General features: G+C 41.0%; 1 protein-coding gene across 1 annotated transcript in view; it reads right to left on the bottom strand.

The window, feature by feature from the left end:
- Positions 1-26,067, bottom strand: part of CFAP47 (cilia and flagella associated protein 47) — a gene marked incomplete at both ends in the record, with an annotated part of 517,322 nt that overhangs the window by 478,646 nt on the left and 12,609 nt on the right. Inside the window, 3 exons of the mRNA XM_080652339.1 lie at positions 10,044-10,272; positions 14,123-14,261; positions 22,513-22,628. Coding sequence (XP_080508465.1) covers positions 10,044-10,272; positions 14,123-14,261; positions 22,513-22,628 — 484 coding nt within the window. The remainder of the gene's footprint in view (positions 1-10,043; positions 10,273-14,122; positions 14,262-22,512; positions 22,629-26,067) is intronic.

Here is a 26,067-nt window from a genome sequence, read left to right as displayed (position 1 = left end):
CTGAGGGTGGTCAGCGCAGGCACAGAGACCATGCCATCTTGAAAAACAGAGCTGCTTGAGACTAGTATCCTGGCCGCAGCACCACCCAGTCTGGTCTCAGACGCAAACTGGGACCCTGGAGCCACTGGGGACGGAAACCTGTGACCACAGCTGCAGACACACAGACACCAAGAGTCCAGACATGCCAGCCACAATTTTCTGTGAGTCACAGAGCCCATCCCCCTCCCTGCAGGCTCGCGGCAGCAACATAGGAACTGCTAGACACGCCTATCGCACAGCGTTGCCACGCTGCTACAGGAATTTGAGCCTGGGAGCACGTGGACACTGGGAATCTGCTCCCCACAATGCAATCTGGTGACCAAACCCCATGCCCACGCAGGGCGGCAGTGCCACCTGTCTTCGATTCTGGGAAAATGCACATGGAAGTCTATTTTCTGCAGCAGGGGAGTGGGCCTCCTGCCGACTGAGTGCTACTGTGCAACCCGGTCTCCCAAGCTGACCAGGACCATGATTCTCCGGGTGAGAGGCAGCACTAGGCACCAGTGACTTGACTCTGCTTCTCATCACGTGCACCTTGGATCACTGATTCCCAGTGCATTCACACTAAGAGCCAGTGACTCCAATTCTTGGCGCATGCACACACAGGGACCCTGATTCTCGGCGTGAGGCCACACCAAGGAACAGAGAATCTGATATTTGATTCTTGGTGCAGGCACAGGGGAACTCTGACTCCTGGCACACAATAGGGGACTCTAATTTTCAGCACATACCATCCGGGTCACTGTTTCAGTGAGACGTAGGCGGGGTCCCTGATTCTACCGTGTTTTTTCCGAAAATAAGACCTACTTACAGGTTTCCTTCTGAGTGAAATATAAGGCATCCCCCGAAAATAAGGCCCCAGGCTCTGTCTCAGAATGAAAATTAATTTTCCATAAACTGGTCACTAGGGCCATCCCGACTGGCGTCTAGCAACCAGTGACGTTACGCGGAGTCCTGACGTCACTGCTGTGTGGAGGCGGAGCAGAGGTCGGAGTGAGCGGTGAGCACGGGGCGGGAGAGAGGAGGAGACTTTCGTAGATGCGTGTAGAAGAACAGGAGGATTAGAGTGGACGGGACGCAGCGAAGGTGGTGAGTGCTGGTCTGTCTCTGGTGACACTACCTGATGCTCGCGGCCGCCTTCATGATGACTGAAGGTTCTCAGTCAGTGGCAGACCCTGCTCCAGCCCAGATCCAGGCCCCAGCAAGCCCAGTGACAGTCCCCAGGCAGGCCCCAGGGGGTAAATGTCTGATAAAGGGGTAGGGGGGATGTCTGGTGAAGGTGTTCAGTGGCACAGGGGTGGGGGGAGGGGGATCACTTAAAATGACACAGGAGGACCAGAGGGGACAATCAAAATGACACAGGAGGATCAGAGGGGACAATCAAAACGACACAGGAGGATCAGAGGGGACAATCAAAACGACACAGGAGGATCAGAGGGGACAATCAAAATGACACAGGAGGATCAAAAGGGGTTACTAAAATGGTAATTCCCCCCTCTGATTCTCCTGTGCCATTTTGATTCCCCCCTCTGATCCCCCCTGTGTCATTTTGAGTGATCCCCCTCCCCCCACCTTGATACCCCAATTCCTTTTTTTTTACCCCTAGTAATGAGCGCAAAAAGAAAAAGCTACTCCATGGAATACAAGGAATCATGGAAGACTCTTGGGGCCAAAATCTTACTGCTTTCTGCAAAGAGAAGATGCTGAGTATCCAATTGGTCCGAAAATGGTGAGCAGAGTATGGTAACCTCATTGAACAAGTGGACAAGGGAAATGCTAAAAAGCGCAAGTGTGGATCAGGTCGGCAACCGTTATTTTCCGAGCTGGAAGACCTGATCTGTGAATGGGTTGTTGACAGGAGAGCAAAGGCTTTGGTTGTGAATAGGGCTCAGATTCAAGAATTTGCCCTTGCAATGGCACCACAGTTTGACATAGCCCCCGAAGACTTCAAAGCATCACAACACTGGCTGGATAATTTCTTTCAGCGAAGTGAACTGTCTTTAAGAAGATCTACAACACTGTTTAGGTTGGAAGATACTCAAGTTATTAAGCGAGCACTTGCATTCAAGTCCTTTATTGATGATGCTGACTTCTCTAAATACAATCTTTCCAACATGATTGCTATGGATGAAACTGCAGTGTTTATGGGCCAATCATCTCAAACAACAATTGAACAGCAACAGCAGGGTGCCTCCTTAGCGTACATTCCCTTCACTGCTTACAAAAGTGCACGTGTTTCCTGTATTTTGGCAATTCGTCTGGATGCCACTAAAATCCCACCTTTAATCATTTCTAAGGGCAAGAAGGAAAAGGTTGAACGTGTTTTGGGTGTTTTTATTCTTGAAACTGAAAAAGCCTGGGCCACACAAGCAGTTATAAGGAAGTGGGTCGATTTAATGCTGCCGCTTGTTATGCGAGGGAGCCAAAGAGGTCTGCTAGTCTGGGATGCAGCCAGCACTCACCGCGCTAAAGACATGAAGACATTTCTTCATGAAAGAAAATAGATCAGATAATGATTCCCGCAGGAATGATGGCCTATCTCCAGACTCTTGATATTGCAATAAACAAGCCATTCAAAGACAATTTGCACATGGAAATTAATGACTACATTGAAAATAGAATGGAGAGAAATCAGCATGAAAACTTTGTGAAACCTAAACTGCAAGAAGTTGTGACTTGGGTGAAGAATTCATGGGAGAAAATCACTGACAGTTGCATTGCAAATGCACTGCGAGCAGGCTACCTTGACAAGAAGTACTCATTTAAAGACAGTGGTATTGCTAAACATGAGAGTTTTGGTCCACTGATTCTGAAAGAAATGGAGTCACAAGAAATTCACCAGGAAATTCAGGAATTGGATTGTTATGATGATGTTCCAGAAGATGATGACATGATTGTCACTGAATAAATGAGTACATTCTTGATACTGTAGGACTCACAGTTTGTCTGGTTTGTGTTGACAACTACCGTACTACCGTACCGTATACAGGTAATAAATTTCCTTTATTTTCATTTAACACTAAATGTGTACCGTATTCTTCTTCATGGAAAAATAAGACATCCCCTGAAAAGAAGACCTAGCGTGTCTTTGGGGGCAAAAATTAATATAAGACACTGTCTTATTTTAGGGGAAACACGGTAGGTGTGCACACAAGGCCACACTGAGCACCAGTGACTCTGATCCTGGGTGAGCGTGGCTCCCACCAACCCACAGCAGCCACACATCTTGGTGTTGGAGCTCTTCAGTGACATTTGGCTGATGTGAAGCTCCCACTGCACACAGCCCAGGCCCACACAACTTGACATTTGAACCTTCTGGTGATAGTCAGAATGGGGAGACGACACAATCCCCAGAGGAAAGAAAATGAGGAGTCGCCAAGAAAGGAAATTAGTGAAATGGAAGCATGCAATATGACAGAAAAAGAATTCAGAGTAATGGTCATACAGTTCATACACCAGAGGGATGAGAAAATCAACAACCTATGCAAAAATCAGGAAGAAGTCAAAAGTGATAGAGCTACAATCAAAAACAACATGGAAGATTCAACAGTAGACTAGAAGAAGCAGAGGACAGAATTAGTGAGTTAGAAGATAAGGTAGAGAAACAAGCTCAATCTGAACAGCAACTGGAGAAAAAAAATTAAAAAGCAGGAGGAGAGCCTAAGGCAGCTTTGGGACAACACAAAACAAAGTAACATATGTATAATAGGGCTGCCAGAAGACAAGAAGAGCAGCAAGGATTAGAAAATCTATTTTAAGACATAATGACAGAAAATTTACTGGATATGGGGAAGAAAAAAGATACACAAGTACAGAGTCCCAAGCAAGATGAATCCCAAAAGACCCACACCAAGACACATCATAATTACAATGGCAAATGTTCATGACAAAGAGAGAATCTTAAAGGCTGCAAGAGAGAGACAGAGAGTTACCTACAAAGGATCCCCCATCAGATTATCAAATGATTTCTCAACAGAAACACATCAAGCTAGAAGGGAATGGAAGGAGGTATACAAAGTGTTGCAAAGCAAAGGACTAGATCCAAGAATACCCTATCTAGCAAGACTATCAATCAAAATTGAAGGGGAAATCAGGAGCTTCACAGACCAAAAAAAAAAAAAAAGGCTAAGGGAGTTTATCACTACAAGCCAGCAATGCAAGAAATGCTAAAGGGAATGCTGTAAAAAGAAGAAATAGAAAGCGAGGAAGGAACACAGGCATAAAGTACAGAAATGGCTACAAACAAGTATCGATCAATAATAACATTAAACGTAGATGGATTAAATGGTCCAATCAAAAGACATCGAGTGAGTGAATGGATAAGAAAACATGACCCATATATATTCTCTCTACAGGAGACCCACCTCAGAACAAGGGACTCACACAGACTAAAAGTGAAGGGATGGAAAATATCTATCAGGCAAATGGAAATGAAAAAAAACGGGGGTAGCAATACATATATCTGACAAAACAGACCTCAAAGTGAAGACCATAACAAGAGACAATAAAGGCCACTTCATAATTCTAAAGGGATCAATACTAGAGGATATAACTCTGGTAAACATATATGCACCCAATGCAGGAGCACCCAAATACATAAAAAAACTTCTGGAAGATATCAGGGGAGAAATTGACAACAACACAATCATAGTAGGAGACTTTAATACCCCATTAACATCACGGGATATATCCTCTAGACCAGCCGTGGGCAAACTACGGCCCGCGGGCCGGATCCGGCCCATTCGGCTCTTCTATCCGGCCTGCGGAGCTGAAAGAGCGGAGGGTTCTCTTGCTCTCCCCTCCGCTCCTTTACTTTGAATTTATATTAGTTCACACAAACACTCCATCCATGCTTTTGTTCCGGCCCTCCGGTCCAGTTTAAGAACCCATTGTGGCCCTCGAGTCAAAAAGTTTGCCCACCCCTGCTCTACACCAGTGGTTGGCAAACTCATTAGTCAACAGAGCCAAATACCAACAGTACAACGATTGAAATTTTTTTTGAGAGCCAAATTTTTTAAACTTAAACTTCTTCTAACGCCACTTCTTCAAAATAGACTCGCCCAGGCCGTGGTATTTTGTGGAAGAGCCACACTCAAGGGGCCAAAGGGGCGCATGTGGCTCGCGAGCCGCAGTTTGCCGACCATGGCTCTAGACAAATAATTAGCAAAGAAACATCAATCTTAAAAGACTCACTAGATCAGATGGACTTAATTGACATCTTTAGAACATTCCACCCCAAAATACCAAATATACATTCTTCTCGAGTGCACATGGGACATTTTCAAAAATAGACCACATATTGCAACACAGGCAAAGTCTCTCCAAATTAAGAGGACTGAAATCATATCAAGCATCTTCTCAGATCACAATGTCATAAAATTAGAAATCAATTACAGTAAACACAATTACAAAAATTCAAACACTTGGAGGATGAATAGCACACTATTAAACAATGAGTGGGTTACCAAAGAGAACAAAGAAGAAATAAAACACATCCTGGAAACAAACAACGATGAAAACACAACAATCCAAAATCTTTGGGACACAGTGAAAGAAGTCCTGAGAAGTAAGTTCATAGTATTACAGGCCTACCTCAAAAACAAACAAACAACAGCAACAACAAAAAAAAAATAATAAGAAAAACTGTTAATAAACCATCTAACTCTGAAACTTGAAGAAGTAGAAAGAGAGCCACAAGAAAATCCCAGTGTGATCAGAAGGAAGGAAATAAAAAAGATCAGAGCAGAAATAAATGACATAGAGACCAAAAAAACAATACGAAAGGTCAATGAAATCAAGAACTGGTTCTTTAAAAGGATAAACAAGATTGATGAACCTCTAGCCAGGCTCACCAAAAAGCAAAGAGAGAGGACCCAAATAAACAAAATCAGAAACAAAAGAGGTGAAATAAAAACAGACCCCACAGAAATGCGAAGAATCACAAAAAAATACTATGTGCAACTCTACTCCAACAAACTGGTCAACCTAGAAGAAATGGACATATTCCTAAAAAAATATGACCTTCCAAAACTCTATCAGGAGGAATAAAAAAATCTGAATAGGCTGATAACTATGGAGGAAATTGAAGCAGTAATAAAAAAAAAACTTCCAACAAACAAAAGCCCTGGACCAGAAGGCTTCACAGGGGAGTTTTATCAACCATTCAAACAAGAAATAAAACCTATCCTCCTCAGACTATTCCAAAAAATTCAAGAGGAATGAGCACTTCTGAGCTCTTTCTATGAAGCCAGCATTACCCTAATCCCAAAACCAGATAAAGACAATAGAAAGAAAGAGAATTACAGGCCAATATCCCTCATGAACATAGACGCCAAAATCCTCAAAATTCTAGCAAATCAAATCCAGCATTACATTAGAACAATCATACACCATGACCCAGTGGGATTTATCCGAGGGATGCAAGGATGGTACAACATCCGCAAATCAATAAATGTGATACACCACATAAACAAACTGAGAGATAAAAACCATATAATCATATCCATTGATGCAGAAAAAGCATTTGACAAAATTCAACACCCTTTCTTGATAAAAACTCTCAGCAAGGTGGGAATAGAAGGATCATACCTCAACATAATAAAAGCCATATATGACAAACCCACAACCAACATCATACTCAATGGGCAAAAACTAAAACCATTTCCCCTATGAACAGGAACAAAACAGGGATGCCCACTCTCACCACGCCTCTTCGACATAGTATTGGAAGTACTAGCCATTGCGATCAGACAAGAAGAAGAAATAAAAGGCATCCAAATTGGAAAAGAAGTAAAACTGTCCTTACTCGCAGATGACATGATATTGTACACAGAAAACCCCATAGACTCCATCAAAAAACTACTAGACTTAATAAACGAATTCAGCAATGTAGCAGGATACAAAATTAACACCCAGAAGTCTATGGCTTTTCTATATACCAATAATGCACTCACAGAAAGAGAAATTAAAAAAGCAATCCCGTTCAGCATTGAAAAAATAAAATTAAGATACCTAGAAATAAACTTAACCAAGGAGACAAAGGATCTAAACTCAGAAAATTTCAGGATGCTAAAAAAAAAAAAAAAGACATAGAGGAAGACATGAACAAATGGAAGAATATACCATGTTCATGGATTGGTAGAATCAACATCATTAAAATGTCCATACTACCCAAAGCAATCTATAAATTCAACGCAATCCCTGTATATATTAAAATACCAATGGCATACTACAAAAACCCAGAACAAATTCTCCAACAATTCATCTGGAATAAAAAAAAAGACCCCAAATAGGTGCAGCAATCTTGAGAAAGAAGAACAATGCTGGAGGGATCACAATACCAGATATCAAGCTATACTACAAAGCCACTGTTCTCAAAACTGCCTGGTACTGGCACAAGAACAGACATACAGACCAGTGGAACATAACAGAGAACCCAGAAATTGACCCAAGCCATTATACTCCATTAATATTTGACAAAGGAGGCAAGAGCATACAATGGAGACAAGACAGTCTCTTCAATAAATGGTGGTGGGAAAACTGGACAGATACTTGCAAAAAAAAATGAAACTAGACCACCAAATTACACCATACACAAAAATAAACTCAAAATGAATAAAGGACTTAAATGTAAGATGGGAAACCATAAAAATCTTAGAAGAAGCCATAGGCAACAAAATAGAAGATATTTGTCATAGCAATATCTTTACCTATACAGCTCCTAGGGCAATGGAAACTAAAGACAAATAAACAAATGGGACTATATCAAAATAAAAATCTGCACAGCAAAAGAAACCATCAACAAAACAACAAGAAAGCCCACTGCATGGGAGAATATATTTGCCAATGTTATTTCCGATGAGGGTTTAATCTCCAACATTTACAAGGAACTCATACAACTTAACAAAAGGAAGATAAACAATGCAATCAAAACATAGGCAAAGGACCTAAATAGACACTTTTTGAAAGAGGACATTCAGAAAGCGAAGAGACATATGAAAACATGCTCAAAGTCACTAATCATCAGAGAGATGCAAATCAAAACAACAATGAGGTAGCTTCGCACACCTATCAGAATGACTATAATCAACAAATCAACAAATGACAAGTGCTGGAGAGAATGCAGAGAAAAAGGAACCCTTCTTCACTGCTGGTGGGAATGCAGACTGGTGTAGCCACTGTGGAAAACAGTATGGCATTTCCTCAAAAATTTAAAAATGGAACTGCCATTTGACCCAGTAATCCCACTTCTAGGAATATATCCCAAGAAAACAGAAACACCAATCAGAAAGGATATATGCACCCCTATGTTCATAGCAGCACAATTTACAATAGCTAAGATTTGGAAATAACCTAAATGCCCATCAGCAGATGAGTGGATTAGAAAACTGTGGTACATCTACACAAATTAATACTATGCTGCTGTACAAAAGAAGGACTTCTTACCATTTGCAGCAGCATGGATGGATATGGAGAGCATTATGCTAAGTGAAATAAGCCAGTCAGTGAAAGATAAATACCACATGATCTCACTCATCCTATCTAATAAAGAGGGAATATGCTAATTGACCATCACTCCATCACAAAGATGGCTGCACCCACAGCTGAGGCCAAGTTCCCATAAGGAGCCTTAACGAGCAATCAGCAGGGACCTGAGGCTACGCCCTCCCCCACCTGGCACAGCTTGACAGGGGACCTGAGGCAGCACCCCCCACCCCAGTGCCAGGCCAGGGGACCTGAGGCCACGACCCCCACCCGGTGGGGCTTGACAGGGGACCTCAAAGTGCACTTTCCGTCCTGGTGCTGGGCTAGGGGACCTCAGGCTGCGCCCCCCGCCCCAGCGCCAGGCCGGGGGGGGGCCTCAGGCTGTGCCCCCCACCAGGCGGGGCTTGACAGGGGACCTCAGACCGCGCCCCCCGCACCAGCACTGGGCCAGGGGACCTGAGGCTGTGCCCCCCTGCCAGTCTGGGCTTGACAGTGGACCTCAGGCCGTGCCCCCAACCCAGCGGGGCTTGACGGGGTACCTCAAGGTATACCCCCAAGGGTTGGGGGAACTCAGGCTGCACCCCCGCCCAGTGGGGCTTGATGGGGGACTTGAGGCTGCGCCCCCCTCCTGGTGCTGGGCTGGGGAACATGAGGCTGAGCCCCCGCCCCCACTTGGCAGAGCTTGACAGGGGACCTCAGGCCATGCCCCCCACCCAGTGGGGCTTGAAAGGTGATCTCAGGCCATGTTCCCCACCTGGCGGGGCTTGATGGAGGACCTCAAGGCATGCCCCCTGCCCCGGTCTGGGCTGGGGGACCTCAGGCCACACACCCCCATCCTGGCACCAGGCCAGGGGACCTGAGGCTATGCCCCCTGCCCGGCAGGGCTTGACAAGGGTGGGACTGGCTGGGTCTGGATCTAGCCCAATGCCAGGGGGCCGCCAGGTCTGGGTCTCATGCAATTTTGAGGTGCATGTGGGTAGGCAGGGACTTGACTCTGGGTCCTGTGGTGTGCCCCAGACTCTGACAGGAGGAAGGTTTTTATATACATTTTACTAATTTTCTTTCATCTCTGATACTTCTATTATAGAGAAAGGGCAAATAGCAATATTAAATTATTTCCTCTAATTAATCCCCTTTTAATGTGCACGAATTTCGTGCACTGGGTCAGTAGTTTATGGATAATAAAGAACATTACAAACTGTTGAATAAAAATAGATAGAGGCAAAGAAGCATCGAACAGACTGTCAAACTACAGAGGGAAGGTAGGGGAGGGTTGCGGGGGGGATAAGAGATCAACTGAAGGACTTGTATGCATGCATATAAGCACAACCAACAGACTCAAGACACTGGGGGCAAAGGGACGAGGGCATGTGCCGGGGGGTAGGGGAGGCCGGGAGAATGTCAGTGGGGAAAAAAATAAAAGAGACATATGTACTACTATTTATAATACCTTAAACAATAAAATGTTTTAAAAAATGAAAAGAAAAAAAAACATAATACCTGATATACTATTTACTTACCAATTCTTCTCCGACTGAATCATTTTGTATTATTGCCACCCAATTTATAAGTTCTGGGCTATTATTGTATAGAAGTGCATGTTCAATCTTTGATGTTCCAAAGAAAGCAGAACCAAAGTGTATGCATTCCACCTTTTGATTACCATTCAGGTTTAACAATTCAAGAATTTGCTCAACCACTCGAACTCTGATACTCAAGAGTACATCTGGACGACCTTGCAAACTCACTCTGTAAGATAATGAATTATACATATATTTTTAATTAGAATTCTATACACTCTTTCTCCTAGATATTTATATAAACAACTTTTATAAAATCACATTATAATTAAAAGTCAAAGGCCTAAGAGCAGTTATTTCACATACATGTGACTCATATCCTGTCTGTCTGAATCTGTACAGTAGAACGGAATATGTACCACCTAATTCACCGTCTCCAGGAAACAGCAAAGTTGGGAAACAATCAAAGGAACTAACCCCAAAGAGAACTTATTGGTATGTCTATATCACCAATTATTTTGTAAATACTAGAGTTAGATGAAATAAATTATACCTCTAGTTCTAGAATTCTGAGATTCTTTTCTAACTCATCCTACTCAATAAGATACAAATTGGGAGTATGGGATCATCCCCATCCTAATACAGTAGGTCCTTGGGTTACATCAGAGATCCGTTCCTATGGCACGACATAACGCAATTTTCACCATAAGTCGAAACCCACCTACGTCATGAGCACCTACGTCACTCACATGGAGCACATATACAGTAGTAATGAAGTGAAACAGTAAAAAAAAAATTTTAAAGAAAGATAACAATTCCTGACCTTTACTTGTGGTAAATAAATAATGAAAAACATAAAGCACATCTATATATATAAAAGCCTAAGCAACCGTTATGACCGAATGACCAGTCGACCAGTTGCTATGATGTGCACTGACCGCCAAGGGGCAGACGCTTAACGCAGGAGCTGCCCTCTGGTGGTCAGTGCGCTCCCACAGCCAACCTCCCACTGCCAGGCAACCTCCCCATGGTTGGTCCCTCCCCCTGTCCCGCAGGCCCCATCCAGCAGCCCTGACTGGCAACAGGCAGGCCCCCAGGTCCCAGCCAGCAGCCGGCAAGCCCTGGCTGGCAGCTGGCCCAGCCCTGATCAGGACTGGGCGAGATAGCCCCAATAGGCTCTGATTGCCAGCCAGGCCTAGGCACCCCACCTGTGCACAAATTTTGTGCACCAGGCCTCTAGTATATACATACGTCGAAATGATGGAACTTTTTTTTATATCCTATCTAATAAAGAGGGAATATGCTAATTGACCTGTACACCATCGCAAAGATGGCGGCAACCACAGTCAATAAGGAGGGAATATGCTAATTGACTGTCATGCCCTCAAAGATGGCAGCACCCACAGCCAATAAGGAGGGAATATGCTAATTGAATGCCACGCCCTCTAAGATGTCAGGGCCCACAGCCACAAGATGGCAGCGCCTAGTCCCCACAGCTCTGCCAAGGCCTTGCCACGTGCCTGCCTCCAGAGTCTCCCAGTCCCCTCAGCCCCCCAGCCACCCAGGGCCAGCCCGAGGCGCAGGCAAGCCTCGCTGTGCAGCCCAGGGCCGGCCTAAAGTGCAGGCAAACCTCGGATGGTGGCTGCCGAGATGCCCAGGGCCGCCTGAGGCTCAGGTAACCAGGGCCGGCTGAGGCTTGCGCTGCCAGCAGTGGCAGCAGCAGAGGTGTGATAGGGGCGTCGCCTTCCCCTGATCGATGGGTTGCTTCCCACCCCTGAGGGCTCCTGGACTGTGAGAAGGGGCAGGCTGGGCTGAGGGACCCACCCCTTCAGTGCATGAATTTTCATGCACCGGGCCTCTAGTATACAAATAAGTGGGAGATGGTGATGTAACCATGAAACGATGTACATCAAGTCTGATGTAACCTGAGGACTGCCTGTAAGTCAATTCCCTACAAAGTAAATTATTTCAGCAAAATCCCACTTTTTGCCGAAATGAATATACCCCCCATAAAACTTCACTTCCCAAACTAATTTGAATTCCCTTTGGAAACTGGCCCCCACACTAAATGTACCTTTCTCTGGCCCAAATGCAATGCTTTTGAATCTTGCCCCATCAAATACCACAAACAACTGACCACTCCACAAACTAGGTCCTTAGCTCTGTCTCTGTCACACTGGACATGGTTGATATCACCTCTTGCACATCTCTCCTCCCCCTTAGCTTCCTTGACACCATATTTTCCTGGTTTTCCTCTCACTTATTCAGACTCTCCCTTTCTCATTCTTCTATGATTCAGATATTTGGTAAATTCCATAACTAATGGTATTTCTCTCCTACTCTTTCATATGCTACGCTCCTCAAATTATTTTCAACACTTCATGTTTCATTGACAACTTATCCAATGACAACTCTCAAACCAATATACCTAGAATAAAATTTTTTCTGGGACTCAAGATAAGTAAATCTAATAGGCTCTACAGTATTCTATAAAGCAAATCAATTCCAAAATTTAAAAACTGAACTCAGATCTTTTCCCACAGATATGCCCCTTCTCTAACCTTCTCTTTCTATAACCACTCACTAAATATAGTCAAATCTATCTCTATAACATACCTCTAACCTGCAGAATTCTCTGCATACTCCCAATCTGTACCTGAGCAAAGCCTTTATCATTTCTCTTTTGCTTTATTATTATAGAGTCTAGTCAGGCTATCTATTCCATATCTGTACTCACTGCTATTAGCACAATCTTTCTAAAATACAAACTAATTAAGATACTCCCATCTTAAAATTTTCCTGAGATTCCGCAGCCTTCACAATAGAACCTAGCTCACAACTGTTTCTCAAACTTTTTTGTTTGCTGTAACCTTCAGTAAGAAATATATCTTACATTGCAATGTAGGAAGCACAGACACACACACACAGTTATATAAAACAACATTTGCCCTTACTAGGTGAGCTGCATTCTGATATTTTCAACTTCATTGTTTTAATACTGGTGATGCCGCATTAGAGTGATTGCACATCCCACTAATGAAATGAGACTTAAAGCATTAAATAACACTGTCCTATGAAATCCTTTACTGGACCCTATACCATTCTGTTTTCCTGGTCTGATCTTACATCACTCCTTACCTCCATCTCTTTGCCTCTACAATCCTCAGATCTCTCAGTGTGTAACACTGTCTATTCACCTCTAGGAGGTCAAGCCTTCTAGCTGCTCTGCATAAAATCACTCCTCTAACCCACTCCTATCATCAACACCTACCTCCCCTACACACACACACACAAACACACAAACAGACACACACACACACACACACACACACACACAGCCCAAATCACACCACTGCTCTATGTCTGGCTAATTCCTACTCAACAATGAGTGTTTGGTTCAACTATTACCTCCTTGGTGGAGCCCTTACTTGATCCATCCCCTCACCCACACAAAATCCAAACTAGTACCTCCTGTTATGTATACCCAAATGCCAACCTCTGGTTCTTCCCATTTTAGAATCTCTTGTTTAGTGTTAAAAATAAGGCGAGCCCCCCAACTCAGGGGTCCTGGTAGAACAAAAAACATACTCGGGAGCCAGGCAGCAAGGCAAACATCTTTATATCTACATAGAAAGGTGTGCACACATGGTCTGGAAACATGCACACACCAAGCAGGCAGTCTGCTCGGGATTTATAATCCCTGATGCACGTGACCTGTCCCTTGCTCTTGATTGGAGCTCAGGTGCACAGTCTTTCACAATTGGCTAATTCAAAGGGAGGGGTTGGCCTTTGCTGTTTCAAGATGGCGGCCCCCAGGGGAGCTGCAAGCCATGTGGCCAACATGGCAGCTAACAAGTCACACAGTCCAAAATGGCAGCTGTCTAAAGTAACTGTTCTTTGACAGAAAAGATTATTTGTTTATTTTCACATTTAGCAAATATTATAGACTCAATTTATTACTGCTGACTGAAAACCAATGAGGCTAACCCACATTCAAAGATAATAGGCATATCTGAAAAGAGAAAAACAGGAAAGTATTAAGTACTATATTAGAATTAAGAACCATAGTACACACTCACTTAGCCACTTCATTTACAAGGCCGGGCTGGTCTGCACAGAAATCCACTTTAATAATCTTCGAGGACTTGGGCTGCACAATACCATTAGTTGGAAAAATTACAATGGGTAATTGGCCCTGGTATAGTGTTGTAAACATACCTAAGGAGAACAAGAGCAGGTGGTTCACATTTGGATCCTTACAATATTACATTCATACTCTTGGTAGAGGACAGACAAATATTACAGAGTATATGGTCTACTGAAGACCAAGAACTACAGCTTTTGTTTTAAGTCCAGATTCTAGGGTCACCAAAGATATGTGAGCCTAGTGTTAAGGCTTAACCCTCATCAATAGCTTAAATATATTGCCTGCTTACTGTGTTCAGATACTTATGCTAAGAGATTTGCATATGGTATTCCATAATGCTCATAACGATTCATTGATATAAGTTTCTCCATAAATAATGAAATAGAAGCTTAGAAAGGTTGAGTGACTTGTCCAAAAACACACAACTATTGTGGTAGATTAGATGGTTGACTCCAATTCTCCACCCTTCTCTGCATCCTTACCATTACCCTACCATGGACAAAGTATGTTTCCCTACCCCTTGACTTTGAACTTGATCATGTGATTTACTTTGGCCAACAGCATTTAGCTAGTCATGACAACATGCCAGCTCTAACCCCAGATGTTTTCCTGCAGTTCTACAATGAGAAATGTTTCTTGAGTAGCTGCTGTCCCTTTGGCATGTGCCCTAGAATGAGCAAATATGGAGCACAGCCACCCAGCTCACTCACAGACCTGTAGTAATAGAACAGGCCCAGCTGCCTCAGCCTGAAGCAGCCACCCACCTGAGCACAGTAAAGTTCTAGCCAATCACCATACAAATGAAAAATGTAAAAATAATCGCCTTTTTTTTTCATATACAGAGTTGTGGGGTGGTTTGTAACATAGCAATATTTGATTACTATAGCTGGCAACTAAATAATTGAGCTGGGATTTTCACCTGGATGTTTCTGACCATAGGACTCAAACTTATAGCCACTGCTACTTCTCTATAGATGAATTAATGCAATTCACACAGAAAAAGGGCAAAAGGAATGGGTTTCTAGAATCAACTAGCATATGAGAAGGAGGCTACAAAAATTTCTTCTAAAAGTAGAAATGGTTCATAATTTATGCTTATATTTGGCACCTACATTATAGCACACAATCCTTGAGATCAAATACTATCTTTTTCATCTCTATGGTCCTAGCACCCACATAGTGCCTAGCACAAAGCTGTGTTCAAAATATGTCCAACAAATAGAAGCAGCCAGTCACAAGTTTCTTAAATATCATTATACAATATTCAAACAAATGAACATACTGCCAACATAAACAACTTTGCAAATTTCTAATTCACCCATTCTAAATCATAATTGATGACATTTTCCAAAAGTATTCATTTAGCTTAGAATAAAATATTAGCATAATAAAAGTACTGAAAACATAAAAAGACAAAACGTTTTTAAGTACAGAAATGAACTGATGGAAAAGGCAGTCACAGTAAGAAAATTTTTAATCTAATTATTTTAGGGAAGTGCTAATAGCATAATATTTCAGGTTTATTTTCTGTCATAAGATAAAACAAATATTTGTAAATTATCCATTTTAAACAAATAACCATTATTGACTCAGTTCTCCAGAAAAAGAAAACTGCATGAGTTTAGTTAAGGCTGAGTCAGTGTAATAGTTCCTATATTGTAACCACTCTGATGTAATTTGACAAGAGTTTATGTTTCAAAAGCTTATTCAGGAACAACCCTAAAATCAAAGGAACATTGTTCGATCTTCTAATTATATTAAAACAGTGGGTACATAAACATTACTGTGTCATATATAACTTTAATACCATTAATAATCATGAAATATTTGACTGTTGTATTTTTTAATTGCTAACAACAGGAGCAAGGACATCATCCTAAGAGAAGAATATCACTGAAGGAAGGAAGTTACAGATGAAATTTTGTCATCAAATTTTCATTTCTTTTCAGATATGACACTGGCTAATGTGTGGCGAATGAACTAGAAGGAGATAAGAGGAGAATTCAGAGAAATAACTTAGATTGGTGTAATTACTAGGCAAGAGAAAACGATGGCCTGCTGTAGAGAAGTAGCAATGAGTCAGAGAAAAGTAGAATTACCGACATAATCAGGAAGTGAACAGACAGGATTTAATAAATGACAAAGGGGACAGAAGGTGAAAAAAAAGGGAGGTCTCAAGGATGTTACCAAGTTTCTGACTTTTCTAAATACATGGTGGTGACTATGAAAAAGAGAAAAGGACAAGATTTGGGGAGAAGCAGAGAAGTTTCGTTTTAGACATGTTAAGTTTAAGAAACCTAGAGGAAATACAAAGAATTATATAGACTTCAGTGAAGTAATAGGAATGGAAGTGATTACCTAGGGAAAGCGTGTTGACTGTGGAGACATGAGGATCCATGTCAAGTCCTAGGAAACACTCACATTTCATGTCCAAAAAAAAAATGGACATCGGTCCACAAAAGAGAATTGGAGATGAGGGAAGCAGTAGAAAAAGAATAATTCTAACATCAAGTGAATATTTATTGAAGACTTAATATACGTCAGAGAGTGTACTAAGCATTTTATTAGTCACCACTACAAGTGTAGAGGGCAAGCACTAAGTGTTTCTCTAATGTTTAAGTGAGGCTGTGGATTTCGGGAATTGTAAATTCCTTGCCTAGGGCCTCCAAACCAGTAAATGTTGCAACCAAGATTTGGGCCCTGGAAGACCTCACTCCAGGAACTGAGCTACTATAAGCCATTATTTTATACAGGAGAGTGAGGGGTTCTGTAATCCAAAAAAAATTTTTTTTCAAGAAGATGGCAGTGTCCAACTGTGTCATGTGTTGCTAATAAGCCAGTAAAATAAACACATGGACGTATCCACTGAGGAGACCTAGGAGAGAACACGGAATGTGAAAATACCCACAGCTGTGGCTGAGATGAAGCGTCCTTTGCACAAACCTGTATGCTTTTCTTAATCAGAGTTGCCCTACCTTCTCTGGAAAAGCAGCTTAGGCACTGGGTGGTGAAATAGTATTACCCTGCCTTTACTCTTCCAAAATATAGCTAAACAGCAGTTTTATAGGATACTACTTAAAATCAAGAGTTACATACCCAAGGCCATTATTCTTTGCTATATAGGCTTTTTTTCCCCCTTAAGTGTCACTGGGTCTAGGTATACCAAAGATGTACCAGTCTCCACCTATCTCCAAATGACTAAGTTTTGGAGACTTTCAGAATGCTCATATGTGATTAAATGGGTCACTTTTGAAAGCACCCTTCATTGAAAGCTTAATGGATCTATGCTGAGAGATCACTGAAGCAAATCAATTAAATATTTCCTGAATGTGTGTTATATATCCAGCATCATATTTTGCATGAAAAGTATATTGAGATTACATAGCATCAGATTCCAAGAAAAGAAAAATATGCATTGAGAATAAGTAGTGATATTTCTCTGGGTATTTAGAGAGGATCTCAAGGACCACACAGGTGTTGGGTCCAATTTAGCAAATTTCCTGGTTTACAGATGATGCCAGCATTTCCAGGTAGTGAAGCAGAGAGACGTTAATGATCAGTGAAAGGAGGAGAGTGGGCATTAAGAGCAAGAGACAGGTCATATATTTTGGGCCAAATGACCCAAATAAACCTAAAGGATAATGAATTCTAAGGTAGCTGTTTAAACTCAGAAATGGTCAAGACAAAGTTCAGGAGAAACCAAGATGGCGGCATAGGTAAGCACCTAAACTGCTGCCTCGCACAACAATTATAAAACTACAACTAAAAGACAGAACAGACACTATCCAGAACCACAGGAAAGCTGGCTGAGTGAAAATTCTACAACTAGAAGGAAAGAGAAAAGCTCACAGAGAATTGGAGGTACGGCAAAGGGTCTTTGTGTGCACAGAGAGGAAGGGCAGCCGAGAGCCTGGCTGACTTTCTCTGGCGGAAGGGGGAAGGAAGCCCCCGACCGCACTGAACCCCAGTTCTGACCACACTGAACCCCAGTTCCAGGCGAGCCCCTGGGGACCCACACTCTTACGGGGGAGTCTGGACTCTCGGGCAGAGACTCGGGAGCTGGGGAAGGCAGAGGTCTGAGGGTGCGCGTGTGCCAGTGCGCACAAAGGCTACGGAGGTTGCCACAGGCTTTCCCTAGTGGAAGGGAGTCAGAGGCTCCTGACTGCACTGAGCCCAAGTTCTGACTGCACTGAACCACAGTTCCAGGCGAGCCCCTGGGGACCCATGCTCTTGTTGGGGGAGTCTGGACTCTTGGGCGGAGACTCGGGAGCCGGGAAAGGCAGAGGTCTGAGGTGCGCGTGTGCGCGCAAGGGCAAGGCTGAATGGAAGCCAAGACTGTCTGCTCCGCCCTGAGACTCCACCCCATCCAAGCTGAGCACAGAGGCTATTGCAATTTGGCAAGTCTAATCCTATAAGGCTGTCTCCAGCACCAAACTTCTCCCAGCATAGACACAGCTGATCCTTACAGCCAACTGGCCTGGAGGTCAATTCCTCCCAGTGATACCAACAACAATCAAGACTTAATTACAACAAGGCTGTACACACAGTCCACAAAGGGGTGCACCAAGAGTGTCCACCTCAGGTTAACTGGGGAGGCCGACCCACTGGGCCATATAGGAAACCTAGCACACAAATCTACCCTACCAACTCAGGGAAGCAGTGAAAATGTGGCATCAAAGAAACAGATCACAAACGAAAGAAATGGAGGAAAACAAACGACTGGATATAGAATTCAAAAACACGGTTATAAGGCTTTTCAAGAATATCCTAGAAAAGGCCGATAAATATAACGAGACCCTCGAAGATATGAAAAAGGACCAACTAGAAATTAAACATACACTGACTGAAATAAAAAATATTATACAGAGACCCAAAAACAGACTAGAGGAACACAAGAATCAAGTCAAAGAATTGAAATACAAAGAAGCAAAAAACACTCAACCGAAAAAGCAAAAAGAAAAAAAAAAAATCCAAAAAGTTGAAGATAGTGTAAGAAGACTCTGGGACAACTTCAAGCGTACCAACATCAGAATTATGGGGGTGTCAGAAGAAGAGAGAGAGCAAGATACTGAAAACCTATTTGAAGAAATAATGACAGAAAACTTCCCCCACCTGGTGAAAGAAATAGACTTACAAGTCCAGGAAGCGCACAGAACCCCAAACAAAAGGAATCCAAAGAGGACCACACCAAGACACATCATAATTAAAATGCCAAGAGCAAAAGACAAAGAGAGAATATTAAAAGCAGCAAGAGAAAAACAGTTAATTACCTACAAGGGAGCACCCATACGACTGTCAGCTGATTTCTCAACAGAAACTCTGCAGGCCAGACGGGAGTGGCAAGAAATTTTCAATGTGATGAATAGCAAGAACCTACAACCAAGATTACTCTACCCAGCAAAGCTATCATTCAGAATTCAAGGGCAGATAAAGAGCTTCACAGATAAGAAAAAGCTAACGGAGTTCATCACCACCAAACCAGTATTATATGAAATGCTGAAAGGTATTCTTAAAGAAGAGGAAGAAGAAAAAAGTAAAGATAAAAATTATGAACAACAAATACATATCTATCAATAAGTGAATCTAAAAATCAAGTGAATTAAAAACCTGAGGAACAGAATAATCTGGTGAATATAATAGAATCAGGGGCATAGAAAGGGAGTGGACTGATAATTCTCAGGGGGAAAGGGGTATGGGGGGGTTCAGGAAGAGACTGGACAAAAATCATACACCTATGGATGAGGACAGTGGGGGGGGGAGGTAAGGGTAGAAGGTGGGGTGGGAACCAGGTGGAGGGGAGCTATGGGGGGAAAAAGGAGAAACAATTGTAATAATCTGAATAAAGATTTATTAAAAAAAATAATAAACTCAGAAATGGTGTGTAAAGATCTCACTATGGACTACATCATAAAACTGTAGTAAAAAAGAGCCTACTCAAATACTCAAGAATACTGAGGGAAGAGGTAAATGATTGCAATTCAAGGCAAGCTAAAATAACAATGTTTTTTTCAATCTTCAAAGACAACTGAGAAACAATAAAATCTTAAGAGAGAACATGGAGTTCACCAGCTCACAAAGTACTAATAGCAGAGACATCTTAGAGATTGAACTGTGTCTTTTAAAAATGAAAAGTCTAAGTGCTACTTTGCACAGTCAGGAGTGAACTTAGGAAACATTCTTATAAGTGGTGAGAAAACAAAATGTTCAAACACCATTTGGCTAAATCCACGGAGAGATACTTCATAATGGGCTATAAAAATAAAACATCATGAAGTTGTTACATACATAAACTTTGGGGTGTACAGAACCAAAGATAATAACCAAAGTGACACTACCAAATAGAACAAACAAAGCTATACAAATCATGAACCTGTTGAGTGTAGCTTCTTATGGCCTCTTAAGTATACATATAAATTTGTAAACATTTGATCTTTGACTGTAAAATTATAAAATATTTGTCACATAAAATCGTTTTAAATTTATTAAAATCATCTTTGGTTGCTGAATCTATTTTCTGCATAAATGTTTTTCTTCATGAAAATACACTGTTACTCTCATGAATATTTATATATTGTGCTTGTAGGTAATAAGGACTTTATGACACTTTACAGGCACTTGCTGTGAATATAAAACATGCTATAAATTTTGGTAATGGTGAAAAAAATATTCAACTCCAAATATGAGGGACAAAGTCAACACTAAGAAAATGTGTTTCATTGATAACATTTTGTTTGAAAGTAATAGTAATTCACATTTCACAGTTCTCAATTATAATTTACCAAATGTAGCATTCACTACAAATTCTATGCACACATAAAATATTAATACAATACTAAAAGCCGATGTGGATTACTTTTCCTGAAATGTATGGACCCAGGTCTGAGGCTTAATTTTATTTATTTTATTAGGTAAAATAATATTAAATATTTAAATAAAATAAAACCATATATATATATATACATATATATATGTATATATATATACGTTTTGTTTTTTACTTAAAGAGAGTTTTTATATGTAATACAACTGGACAATTTGGTGAGATTTTAGAATATAAAAGGATATGATCAAACTTTAAAGGATTTGTCATGGTCAACTGTTAAGAGAGATTTTTGGAAAATAAAATTATAAAATAAAATTCTCTCAATCGCATATCACCGCTCTAAAATATAACCAGAGAATCTAAAGGACCATGCAGCCTGCAATCACTTGCTATGAAAGACTCTATTCTTAATATTGGAATCAGACCACAAATGAGCCTAATATTCTATAATCCCACAGGCACCAGACATTCAATCACAAAAACCGAAAGCGTGGAAAGCAAGATGAGTATTATTATTCAATGAGGATCAATTAGCAACTTTATTTGTCAATACCCAAGGGGAAAAAAAATCAGTAAAGTGACAGATTGCCTTTGTCTTAATAATTTCCACTACTCAATCAAGCAGCCCCAGAGAACATCCTCACCTACTATAAGACGGGTTTGGATTTAAAACCATGTTTATGTACCCAACAAGCAGTCTCAGAGAGAAATGCCTTCCGTGTGTGAAGCTAGTCCTCATTTCAGCTGGGCAGAAATGACAGCCTTGCTGCCCCAGGTCCTGACCATCCAATGAGAATGAAGGGATAAGTGAATGTATGCCTAACGCATACCATCAATGAAGAGTGTGCATGAGCACATATACACACGCCTTTATGTAAACTCTTAGGTCACAGCAAGAATCTCTAGAAAGTATCCTGTCTGGAGAAGAGAGAAGCATTATTCTTTCAACAAAAAGTTAATAAGAACCCCTAGGGGCCATCATGTGAATTGAAAGTTAAATACAATAGAAAAAAAAGGAAATATCTATTGAGTGCCTATGAAAAGTACCATATTACAACCTTAAGTACATACATAATTAACCACAGTACATTTTACTAGCCACAGTTTATAAATAAGGAAGTTTAAGGAAAATGTCCTTAAAGATACTTGTATCAGATCACACAGCTAGCAAGTCACTATGTCCTGACTCTCTCTCTCTTGATGACTCCAAGGACTATGTCACCATCCTGCCTTCTATCGTCAGGTACCACCAGTCATCTGGGAGTCAGGTTCTGTTAATCAGAATCATAAGTAGGCAGATTCATCTTTCCTGAATAATTGCCTATCAGTCTTTTACAGCTATCCTATTTAAGGGCCTTCTGTTTTGAGCTTTCAAAAGATAGACATTGGGGGAGGGAGGTGAGTCAGAGAATCCATTAATTATACAAGGTATATTTTTTTAAATAGTACCAACTTTCTTTGAAAAGTATAAGTTCATTTATATGACAGAAAGTATTTACCTGGAGCCTTGCCACGGTTAATTATTTTAACGTCTTTACTATACACTTTACTATTGGCAACCAAAGTGCCAAAATCAACATCTGGCTTAATTTCCAATTGACAGGCTGGAATCAACCTAGGAGAGGAAAGAGACCGCATAATGAATTTTAACAATTATATCCTTGTGGTTAAATCTACAGAGATACATATAAAGACACTTATGTCTTAACTTCTTAAAAGACATTTCAGTTTCTTTCCAGGTCTACTGGTGGCACATTTGTCAATAAAAGGAATTGTGAAATAAAGACATGAAAATAAGATGAGACACATTTTTAAAAAAGAAATCAGACTTTATGCATCTAAGTACATAGTAAACCCTCCCAAGTACTCACCTTGAGAGGCTACTCACATGCTCTAATATTTTTGTTGCTTTTTTGGAACTCTGCTTTGGAATCTCCACCTAAGCCTATAAAATGCATTCTTTTGGCCATCCTCAAAAAGGGTGGAATGGACCTTAACAAAGTAAAATGGTTTGGATAATGCTAAATCTGATTAAATAAAAGAAGGTGTAATGATATAAAATATCATTTGGGGACAAAAACAAGGTCTAAGTACAAAAAGATTCAATTGATTTTTTCGTGTGTGTTTCATTTAAAGGGTGCACAGTAGCATATCTGTAGTATACATGTTCTAAAAATCCATTATAATACTAACATGTTTCATAAATATATTTTATATTTGGATAATAATTTATAGTTTATAAAGCATCATTAATTATATTATCCTGTTTGATACTAAAAAATTCCTGAAAGGTTAATAAATATTATATGGCTCCTATGTTACAGATAAAAAACCAAAGACTTAAAAAGCTTAAATAATTTATCTAAGAAATTATGAGGATACTAGAGGCCTAGTGCACAAAATTTGTGCACTCAGGGGGGTCCTGCAGCCCAGCCTGCACCCTCTCACAGTCCAGGTGACCTTGGGGGATGTCCGACTGATGGCTTAGGCCCTGAAGCCAGCAGTCGGACATCCTTAGTGCTGCCACGTAGGTGGGAGAGGCTCCGCCACCGCTGCTGCACTCACCAGCCCTGAGTCAGGCTTGTGGCTGAGCGGTGCTTCCCCTGTGGGAGCGCACTGCCCACCAGGGGGCAGCTCCTGCATTGACCATCTGCCCCCAGTGGTCAGTGCACATCATAGTAACCGGTCGTTCCACTGTTCGGTCAATTTTCATATTAACTTTTTATTATATAGGATAATGTTGGTGAATTTAGCCTTGAATCTATTTTGTTAGGCTTCAAGTATAAACCTAACAATGCTAAAAGCACCAATAAATATAGTAATAACTGACCTTTAGAGACATGAATTAAGTAATTTGTTTTATATAGGATACAAACTCAAAATACATATATACACACAAAGTACATAAATAAGAATACCTGAAAAAAACTTTCACATATACTGCCTTATGTACTAGTGCTCTAGGCCTTCTTGATGTGATGTGTTTATTTGTCTGTATATTATTGGATAAATACAAATATTCCAGAGATCAACCAGGACTGATCTATATATGCTACATCTTCTAAGTAACATCCATGTTCTTCTCATAAAGAAATTATGATTTTGTGACAGGAAAATAAATTACAAATGTCTTACTGTACATAATTGCATTAATAAAAAGGTTAACTAACTACATAAATAATATTAAGATGTGAAGCCAAACATTTTTTCAAACTTTCTCTAGTTGGATAAAGAAAAGTGTCTTAAGAATATTTTCTTGCCTGGTCAGCATGGCTCAGTGGTTGAGCATCGACCTATGAACTAGGAGGTCATGGTTCGATTCCCAGTCAGGGCACATGCCTGGGTTGTGTGCTCAATCCCCAGTGGGGGGCATGCAGAAGGCAGCCAATCAATGAGTCTCTCTCATCATTGATGTTTCTGTCTCTCTCCCTCTCCCCTCCTCTCTTAAATCAATAAAAAAATATTTTTTTAAAAAGAATATTTTCTTAAGAATTCTCATTTTCTCTCTCGCTCTTGCTCTCGCTCTCACTCTCTCTCGCTCTCACTCTTGCTCTCACTCTCGCTCTCACTCTCTCTCCCCACCACACACAAAGTTTACCTTAGAAGTGAGGGCTTGGTAATATAGTAATGTATAACAGTTTCTCTGGTTTTCTATTGGTTTCTTTTCCATCTGATTAAGAATAGTATTTTCAATAACACTGAACCTCTTGTTAACAGAGAGTAGTGGTTACAAGGGGCTGGGAGGTAGAGGAATTGGTAAGATGTTAGTCAAAGGAACAAAATTGCAGTTAGATGATGATTAAGTTCTGGGTATATAATTCATAGCTTTATGATTATAGTTAACTAGTGGCCCAGTACATGAAATTCGTGCACATTAAAAGGGAATTAGAGGAAATATTTTAATATTGCTATTTGTCCTTTCTCTATAATAGAAGTGTCAGAGATAAAAGAAAATTAGTAAAATGCATATGAAATCTCCCTCCTGTCAAGAGTCTGGGGCACACTGTGGGACCCAGAGTCAAGTCCCTGCCCACCCGTGTGTGCCTCAAAATCGTACGAGACCCAGATCCAGCTGGCCCCACCCCTGTCAAGCCCCGCAGGGCGGAGGGCACAGCCTCAGGTCCTCCAGCCCAGCGCCAGACAGGGGGCGCAGCTTCAGGTCCCCTGTCAAGCCCTGCCGGGTCGGGGGTGCAGTCTCAGGTCCCCCAGCCTGGCTCCAGGCAGGGGCACGGCCTCAGGTCCCACAGCCTGGCTTCAGTCCACCAGCCTTGGCATGAGGACACGAGGGTGTGAGGACCATTTGCATATTAGCTCTTTATTATATAGGATTATATAGGATAATGTGATATATACATGAAAGTTACTAAGAGACTAGATCTTAAATGCTCTTATCACAAATGAAATGATAATTCTGTGATGTGATAGAAGTGTTAGCTAATGCCACAGTGGTAATCACGTTGCAACATATAAATGTATTGAATTAACACAATGCATTCCATAAACTTACAGAATGTTATACATTAATAATATTTCAATTTTGCTCTGACCGGTTTGGCTCAGTGGATAGAGTGTCGGCCTGCAGACTAAAGGGTCCCAGGTTCGATTCTGATCAAGGGCATGTACTTTGGTAGTGGGCACATCCCCAGTAGGGGGCATGCAGGAGGCAGCTGATCGATGTTTCTCTCTCATCGATGTTTCTAACTCTCTATCCCTCTCCCTTCCTCTCTGTAAAAAATCAATAAAATATATTTAAAAAATAAAAAATAATAATAATATTTCAATTTTAAAAAGGAAAAATATTAATTTAAAAGTATCAAACTTAGTAATTTACATATGTAGTTAAAATAAATTTAGATTAATATAATTCATAAAAATTTTAACATGTTTTATGATTACAGTATATCTATTTCTATACAGATTTGTATACATACTGCATACACATGTTCATATGTACATATATATACATATGTGTAAATTACATACAAATTTACATACATAGTTAATTGCTGGTGATCAGTATAAAACTGCTAAGCATAAAAATGTAATACATTAAG

This window comes from Plecotus auritus (genome assembly GCF_963455305.1).
Source record: "Plecotus auritus genome assembly, chromosome: X".
Lineage (NCBI taxonomy): Eukaryota > Metazoa > Chordata > Mammalia > Chiroptera > Vespertilionidae > Plecotus > Plecotus auritus.
The sequence above is the reverse complement of the archived record's forward strand: the minus strand, read 5'-3'. Positions and strand labels throughout refer to the sequence as shown.